Consider the following 9681-nt stretch of genomic DNA (forward strand, 5'->3'; position numbering starts at 1 on the left):
TTATGAAGGGTATGTTAGACAAGAGTCTCTAGCTTGTAGGAGTAACTAGTAAGTATGTCGTTGTTCGCACACTTTGAATTACACCCTTATATCCTCTTTGAGTAACTAATTCATATGAGCAAGTGTGGAACTGACAAATAATTAATGCTACAGAGTAGCAAACATTTTGGCATAAAAAGACTAGTCAATTTTTGGCAAGAGGTAATTATTGGCTGTTGAACAATAATGTACACTACCTGTTGGTACAACAAAATGAATGGATCAGTCAGATCCTACTAACACTAGATTATTTTGCAATCAGAATTTTCTCAACATTTTTTCTGCTGAAACCTTTAGCTGCTATTGCTGTACAATCAGAAAGGCATAATCTGCAACATTGCCAGGATTTCATACTTGGGGAAGATTCTGACTTGACTACCTATGACAACCTGGTATTGAAATGAGGACCATATCCTTCCTCATTAACCCATTCCGATCATTAATATATCACGAGTTAGCGTATCAGAACTGAGAATTGACATACCAGGTGATATGCAAGATCAAAAGAGTCCACACACCTGTGGAAACATGAAACCTTCACAGAAGACCGTTTGTTGAAGCAAAATTACTTGAAAGTCTCCTGGCCCATTGACTGTCTGAAGGTGACCAAGATACTGGATATCCAAGTATGGCGCACCATCTTAATTGCAGTAAGGCAACAGTAAGATATTCTTTCGAGTCTTTAAAAGTCTTAAGAATCTGGGGCTCATCTTCCGAGTCTTCACCAAGAATTAGATTTTCAAGTTCAGTTCGTTTTTCATCTGTATCTTTCTCAACCTCAACAATCATTCGCACACTCAAAACTTGCAAAGCTTCCATGGCAGTGTTATAGAATCCATGGTCTACATATGCAGCGAAAACATGACTGCATGTTGATGGATCTGGGAGAACCCCTTGGAGGTGCATGTGCTCAACAATGAGTTCGATGACATCTATTCTTCCCTGGAAACACAATTTCATGACCTAGTTAGAAAGAGCACTGATCTATTCAAGCGTTAAAAGGTAATGAATTATTTAACTTGAGAAGTGGATGAATTATTTGTTAATTACCTTCTCAGCTGCCACTTGAAAAATGGTGTTATATAGAAGTACATCAAGCTGGATCCCTTCTAATATTCCTTGATTCAACAATTCTAATGCTCCATCAAAGTCCTCAGATCTCAACAATATCTACAGCAGAAGAGATTTCAGTTTCAGTTGGAATATATGTGGGTACCATTTGCATATCTATATAGTCACAGCGGAAGGGGAAGGGGGGGATGGATAAATTGTTGAACAATAACTATGCTTCCATGAAATTAGGATAAGCCATCTACAGTTCTTGTAGTACATTCACCTGAAGAAAGACAACACTTTTTATTCACCAAAAGTTGAAATCCAAGGTACCACTAAAGGCAATATAAGTGATACTTGTGGCAAGGCATTCTGTCCCAACCAATGACAATTATTTTCATCCAAAGAAAGCCCCTTCCAGCTAAATGAAGTATCATCCAAACCCAATTGTTGCAGCACAACTAGTTATGGACTTGTGGTGATTTTGGGTTTCAAGGTTTACTAAATCATTTGACTGATTTTCTTGGCAAAGTTTCTAAATAGTTAAAAGTTAGCAGAATAAGTGATAGAAAACACATACTGTCAACTTCATGAAAAGCCCTTTTAACAAAATAAAGAAGGCTTGGTTAGGCTTAAGTTTGTGCAAGTTTACTTTTTATTTTTCTAATGATCCAGCTTCCAGATTAGTGAGAATAGCTTAACAAGGCTAAACTAATACCTTTAACAGGCCAGTTAAAGTCACTGCTTGAGGGTTGAAACCAGTGCGGAACATCATAGAGATCAGGGTAAGTGCAGATCTGAAACATCCAACAATGCTACAGCCGTCAATCATGATATTATATGTTGCAGCATCAGGTGTAACACCAGAAGACACCATTGATTTGAATATCTGTGTTGCCACTTTACTCTGAAAAGAAAAAAATAGACTTAGTCAGCAGATGAAAAATAACCAATATAACTATTAAATGGATCTTATACACTAGAACCCTAGGTTGATTACCTCTTTAGCCTCAATAAGGGAGTGTAAAGCTGTATTATAGACAGGTGTTATCATATAGGTGTCATAACGAGAAAACCGATTCTCTGCAGCACGTAAATATTGAATCAGCTCCTTTACCATCCCTTCTGTTCCAAGCGCTTTCAACTGGAAAATATAGAAGAGTAAAAAGACATGGATATTATACTGAAGCATTGCATCAATATTATAACTGGCCCTTAAGCCCCCTTAAATATTGGGGCACAAAATTGTAGAGAATCCTGCAGTAGAAAAAAAAAATTGCAACTTAAGGAGCTATTGATAAAACAATTCAGGATTTTAACTGAATTTCAGACATTAGATGTATTGATAAGGGAAAGAGAAACTACTTCAAACATTAAGTGGCACTTAAAATGCTTTACGAATCTTAAGTAAGAAGACCTTGACTGATTACTGAATCTTAAATTGGTGAAATATTAAGATGTTACATCACATGTTTCAATAAATGATAAACTAATATCTAAATGGTGGAAAGTCGGATAGCCCACTGGTAAGGGTCTTCCATCTTAACCATGAGATTGAGGGGTTTCTAGTCACCAAGGGAGCAAAGTGTGAAAAAAACACTGTTGGTCTCCTGTGTAGATGGATTTGGAGGAGGGTGAGGCTTACCATATCGAAAAGATATTTAAACACAAACACATACAATATTTGACAATAGTATGAAATATTTTAATAAAAACTTAACAAAAAATTAGTAGAGAAATGCTTTTATGAAATGCACATAAAATAAAAATAAAAAGCTATTAGCATAGTAGACATAAGCTTGAATAAACTATTACATCTCCAATATTTTTAGTTCGGTGACTCAGACCATACTAAATTTAGTCATCAGACAACATTTGTTTTAGCAAAGTGACCCAAAGTGTACCTTTCCTTGCAAGTTATTTAGCTATGCCAAATCAAAAGGTGCACATAACAGCAACCAGGAGTAGTTGCTCCTGTCCAATATGCAATCTGTAAGGATATATACTCCCTCTGTCCACTTTTAATTGTCATGGTTTCCTTTTTTAGAGTCAAACTATAAAAATTTTGACTAACATTTTACGATGTATTTTTTCATTATATTGATATGCAAAAAATTGCAATTTATAGTACTTTTCGTATAGTTTTTGAATATCTAAATTTTTTTGTTAAAATGTCGAATTAATATAATCTAATTTAACTTTGAAAATTAGTCAAATTGACTTTCGAAAAACGCAACATGACAAATAAAAGTTGACGGAGCTAGTACATCCAAAGTGTGGTTCATGATGGAGGCAGAAGTTCATTTTTCTCTCATTGCTTCCTCAATAGATAGCCTCCAGCTATAAGAATCATGAAGCATGCATAAATAAGACTACAGCATTCAACACTTCCAGACAGATAAACCCAGAGACGACTTACAACATTCAACACTTCCAGACAGATAAGTCATGAAACTACTTACAGCATTCAACACTTCCAGACAGATAAACCCAGAGACGACTTACAACATTCAACACTTCCAGACAGATAAGTCATGAAACTACTTATAGCATTCAACACTTCCAGACAGGTGAACCAAGAATTGACTTGTTTGATATACCAGGAACACTTTTTAAGTCATATGGAGTGAAGTTTACAAGTATGCTGTGGATAATTTTGATACATACAGAGAAATATCTGCTAGTGTCCTCATTTTAATAGAGGCAATGTCGAGTTGCAGCCTGTTTATGAACTTGGGAATCACAAAGCTAGGATGAACACATAAATTTATGCACCATCACCAAAAATGATAACATTCATTAGTATCTCTTTTAATCATCGTAAAGATTTCACCATCAAATTTAACTGAAAGACTCTTAAATGACCATCTTTCTAAAGACATTTAGTATCTCTTTTAATCATCGTAAAGATTTCACCATCAAAGTTAAAAAAGACTCTTAATGACCATCTCTCTAAAGACATCACACATTCAATTAGTGGTGCAGATATTGGGCTGATCATCATCTCTACTTGCTTAGGAAGTAAAATAGTACTCAAATAAATCAATATCTAAATTTGTCTTAGTTGAGAAGTCATTACCACATTCCTCAACGACAGATGACTGTGCGGAATGCCATTCCTCATCATGTCCATTTCTATAGCATTTATCCTTTTAGCAACATCCACTTGTGACAGCATGTTGCCCTCTTCATAAGGTGCATTTACATTACCAAACAGTGAGAATAGCAACTCATATGTCCTGATATTTGGCTGAAGATTCAACCTTTTCATCTTAGCCAATATTTGAACTGCTCGTTCGGGCCGATCCTACAATATTAATATGTACAAGAATCACAAACTGGACATATCAGTATAATACGATCGACAAGATGGGCAATTCTATCGAAAGACGCTGAAAAAACAACGATGCTGAATATTGCAGAAGTTAAATGATCATAAAGCAATATATCTTGGCCTAGTTACAAAAAGAGAGTGTTCTCCATATTTAAATCCTAAAATGATTTAAGTCAGAGGGTAGTTGCAACTTTTTAGCTTGACGCGTAAAACTCTTTTGATGAGAGCTAGCTCAAAATCCTCATATTCCTTACAACATCTCATGAGAGAGCAAAATATACGGTGGTAATATCAAGATCTAAAGAAGCAAGAATATGCTTAGAAGGATAGGTTTGACTTGCAAGAAAAAAGAAAAGTCTGGACAAGCTGATTGGCTTATTGAACCATCCAGGAACCTACATAACTCAGTCAAACCTTTGCCAGTTCTTATTGTACTGATCTAAGTATGGGACCAGTGATGATCAGATGTTTTCAAATATATTGTTGTTTTTGAAATAATTATATACTGTCTTACCAGAACATCACATGCTTCAAGAAAAGCATTATAAGGACGAGGATTATGGATTTTGGACATCTCATCCAAGAAAGCCTCTGCTAGATTGAGTTCCAACTCTCTGCTGCACATGACTGCTAAAACAGCAAGAGTTGAATCATGAGGCTTAATATTTTTCTCTTTCATAACCTTTAGCTGCAAAATTAGACAAATTACATAATGTGAAAATGAGAAAACCAAAAGCAAGTACTACTCTTGGAAGAAAAAAAAGAAGATCCCATGAAACTAATAATATATTACCACTTCCACCCCGTCACTAAAGCCTCTTGTGGTAGCAATTGCCCTAATGAAGCCATCATATGTACTCCCTGATGGTTGCAAACCAAGAGTTTGCATCTAAAGAAAAGAGATAGCTTAGTGAAAATCAGACAGGAAATTACCTTGTGAAATTAAGACAATTTTTTTTTGAGAAAGAAAGTTGAGACAATTGCTATTGGCTTATTTTTGCGTAAAACAATGATATGTGCCTAGTCATATGGACCTAAGGACTATCCTTCCGATCCTGCATAAATTTTCTAACATTAGACAGATGGGGACATCATAGCAACTGGATATTGTAGCAATACCTGTAACATCAACTGTTCAGCCAAATCACAATTTTGAACTTGTGCACAAGCATGCATAACATCATTGAAGGACCACCTCAAAAGCTTCACAACAGATGCACTTAATGTTTTTCTGCCAAGACTTTGTATTTCCATATCAAAATTGCTGCTATCCACGGTGTCGACAGATACATCGATAAAACTCCAATTGCCAGAGGAAGGTGCTGGAATATCCAATCTTAAATCACAAAACCTCCCCTCGGCAGTTCTACTAATGTAAGAGTTTTCCGTAAAAGCCAATCTCACCATGTGCTGTAAGGCTGTGTGGGCTGAATTCAGATCTCTCAGCTCCGTGAAGGACCATATAAACTTCCTCAGAGAGAGAAGGCTGAGACTGTAAAATTTACTACATTCCTTCCAGATTTCATGGACAGCAGACAGGTTTTGCTGCAAAACTGCAAGCTGAAACAATGAGCTTAAAACAGCAGTTAGCCAGACAAAACATTAAACTGCTGTCTTCAGAACTATATACAACATTTGAAAACATATTTAGCACAAAATGGAACAGAAATAATTGATTGATGGTGCTTACTAGCTAATTTGGTCAGGAATGAAGAGAAAAGAAAGGGGGGGGGGTGAGCTAATTAAAGGAGGTGAATAGTTTATCTGCCTTATCCCCTGGTGTAGGAAAAGCTTGATTGCACAAGTAGTTATTTCACTTTTTGTTAATATGATGGAAAAATGATCTCCAAAGCACTTCTCAAGAACAAGAGATAACATTTAACAGAAAATAGATCCTAAAAATTAGTGAAGGCAATATACCAGAAAGTAAAGTAATATTATCCATATAATTATTGCAGGAAAAGGTTTTAAGTTAATCAACCAATGCTAAACAAGAAGCAACTAACTGCATATCATAGAATTTCAAGCTTCACAACCAGCTATCATATTATATTTCTGTTACACATCAGAAATCACTTAGAGGAATGAAACCTACTGGAAGTACCACCTTTTAACTAACCGTGATTACTTGGTTTTACATCACAGCATAGATTGTTGATCTACCTGTGACTACATAGGTGGAGAATTGGATTAATAGATTTCTTTAACATGGATTGGTTAATATAAAAAAGCTTGTTACATAAAGTTCTATGGTTTTTAGGTGTTATACGTAGAAAAGAAGCAGCAAATTACCAGCATGATGATCAGTGCTATCACCAGAATTAGCATGAAATCACCAAAATTGTTCTTGGGAATATAATAAGAGGGACAACTGAAGAAAAATTAAGCATTTAAACATTAACTACAAGATAATAACATTTCTGTTGAAAGATCTCTAGACGCACCTTGAGAAGCTGAGCATATGTTATCTCATTCTTTCCCACCATCTGATGCTCCATCAAATCCATACATTCATTAGCATAATCTATTGTTTGTGTTTCATAACAAGCAGCTAGGAAGTTGTTATAAATTGGCAACATAGAATAACAATTTGTGTTTTCTGCCATGATACTCATCAAACTGAGTGCCTGAATAAAAATAAAGAAAGAAAAACATTAAATATGAAACTTAAGAACAAAATTTACAAAAAGGAAGTATTGAAATAAGTGTCTTGATATAGATATATCAGACAGAACCATATAAATGACAGACGACAAGGAAAAGGCAATATAGTTTCTCAACAAGTAGTATAATGGGTAATTGATCATTTAACAGGATCTGTTTTGGACTTCCAAAAAAATCAACAAGAAGTCACCTAACCAACCATGTGATAAGTCAACTATACCTTGCAGCAAATAACAAATATCCTCTTATTTTAGTATTTTTTTGACGACAAGGGAAACCCGCAGTCGCTACCCTTTTGGTGCGCACAGGGTAAAACCCCGCTCCTATGCAATAGCTCGCAAACCACATAGAGGAGACTCTTATTTTAGTATTAACATCAAGCACTTAGATGTTAGTTGTCCAATCAAAGGTTTGGCAACTCATGAACATTCATCTTTCTGACAAGTAAAAAGAATACCATTGAGACTTGAAATTTAACAAGTATTCTATAAGTTCTTCTAGCTGCCACTCTATTCTAATCTGGAAATCAGACCAGGATTCTGGTACCTCCTTTAAGTAACCCCCTTTACAGAGTGCTCGAACGGCAAGAGCATAACACTTGTCACTAATGTTGATTTCCTTCTCCTCCATGATCTTCCAAGTTTCCATCACAAACTACAGCCAGGAAAAAAGAAGAAGTGTCAAACTTCAAGTTATCATTCAGATGGAGACAAAAATACATGCTATAATGACATTTCAGAAGTCAGCTTATTTGTTCTTAGTAAATGTAAGAGACTATAAGGTAGTTGACACTGAATGTGCCAATGACTCTTAGGGTATCTAAGTAGCACACATTGTATAATTGATTGAGCATTTAACAATCAGTGGCAATTAATTAGCAATATGTGCTCATCATATAACTTTTCTCTGGCACAAAGTTACATGTCATATGAAAAGAAAGAAAATGGATTTCTATTTGAATACTTACTAATGGATCAGGCAGTCTTGCACAACTTTGCAGTATAGAAGCAAAATCATCAGCACTCAATTTGTTGTTTCCAAGACTAAACTCATACAGGAGACTAACAGCTCTTCTTCTCTCTCCCAAGACAAGTGCATCGACAATTTGTTTTTGCCCTAATCTTGAAACCGGCTCCCCGACATGCCCTAAACAACCAAAAGATTAAATTTTCCCTCCTCAATATTCATTTCCTATCTGACCTAAGCAAATTAACAGTTAAGTACGACACCTAATAACAAAAACAACTTACAGTAGGAAGGGACAGTTTAGTTCGCAGACTAGTTATGCAAGCTAATATAGCGATTCCTAAACATATCCTCTTTGCATGTCTACATAGATAAACCAGTCCAGTGTACCAAATATATATGGATATTCACATACACAAATATTAACACGTTGATGATTCATACCATTTGAGGTAGTAAGAGTTCTCATAGCTTGGCTGTAGCCTCCAGCTTCCTTTCCTCCCTACAAAGTAAAAATCAATTAAATAGAATTCCGTGCTTCATCTAATTCAACAAACTGTAGCAAAACAAACTTTCAAGCAAAAAAAAAAACAATTTTAACGCCAAAAAGTTCAATTTTATGCCATAATTTTCCTTCTGAGTAACACATTACTTACATTTCGAATAGCATTTAATTTTGAAAATCTTTGCAATATCGAACTGGCACGAACCTTTGATCTGGTAAGAAGACACATAAAAAGGTGATATATACGAGAGACGTGCAATCAATTGACTGATTTCCACATAATATAGTAAATGTACTTACATAAGTTTAGGCATCTTCTCAATGCTTCCTGTGAAATAACTTAAAACTTTCGGTTCGATGAGTTCATAGTACTAGCAGCACGAAGAAATTTTCCAGAACGGTTAGTCCGGAAATTGTAATCAGTCCGACCACTGCGACTACAGCTAGGCCCGCCCGCGAGGACAGTGTTTCCGGCGACTCTGGTTTTTTGCTTTCTCTGAGAATCGGAGAAGAAGCTGGTTTCTACCCCCGTTAATACTAGTAATGGGCTTTTCATTCTGTGCTCGCATTATTGGGCTTCGGCCCACTTAACTTACCTTTCTAATACCTAGCTGTCCAATAACAAACTCTGTTATCGGGAATCAAAGTGTATTCTTGTAGTCTGGTGTTCCGAGAGAGTAAAATGTAAGTAAAGATTTTTATTTTTATAGGTAAAGAGGTTGTTTACAAAAGTTCTCCTACTTAAAAAAAAGGTTATTGAAGCACGAGTGCAAGATAAAATACGAGAGTAGAATAGCAAGATATAACACAAATGAAGCATTAGATAATAATAGTACAAAAATCATAGAATAAGAAACTACACCACTACGAAATACTAATATTAATAAGGATGAGAGGAGATAAGTCTTGCCTCTTCATATAAAATGCAACAACTCTTCGGCTACCTACTAACCTTCTACCTTAATCCTCGACCTTCATATCTTCTTATCTATGGTTGTACTTGTACTCCTTGGTAAGCTAAAATTATGTTGTGTCATATCATTGTCTAATTGCCTTCTCCAACTCTTCTTGGGCTTACCTCTTCTAATTCATCACTAGAACATCTCAAAATTTATTCGAC

The 9681-nt window shown here is 35.6% G+C and overlaps 1 protein-coding gene across 2 annotated transcripts; it reads right to left on the minus strand.

The window, feature by feature from the left end:
* Positions 1-138: 138 nt before the first annotated feature.
* On the minus strand, positions 139-9120 carry LOC101256379 (pentatricopeptide repeat-containing protein At1g76280). Of its 2 annotated transcripts, XM_004238372.5 has the most exons (14): positions 8862-9120; positions 8713-8773; positions 8501-8558; positions 8058-8236; positions 7637-7744; positions 6871-7053; positions 5546-5986; positions 5220-5315; positions 4941-5114; positions 4172-4399; positions 2093-2236; positions 1811-1999; positions 1090-1209; positions 139-981 (listed from the first exon to the last, which is right to left on the minus strand). In XM_004238372.5, the coding sequence occupies exons 1-14, from the start codon at positions 8873-8875 to the stop codon at positions 577-579; spliced, it is 2400 nt and encodes a 799-aa protein (XP_004238420.1). In that variant the 5' UTR covers positions 8876-9120; the 3' UTR covers positions 139-576. The 2 variants fall into 2 exon arrangements, with proteins under 2 accessions (XP_004238420.1, XP_069152613.1); XM_069296512.1 differs by lacking the exon at positions 8058-8236.
* Positions 9121-9681: the final 561 nt, after the last annotated feature.

This window comes from Solanum lycopersicum, chromosome 4 (assembly GCF_036512215.1).
Source record: "Solanum lycopersicum chromosome 4, SLM_r2.1".
NCBI lineage: Eukaryota > Viridiplantae > Streptophyta > Magnoliopsida > Solanales > Solanaceae > Solanum > Solanum lycopersicum.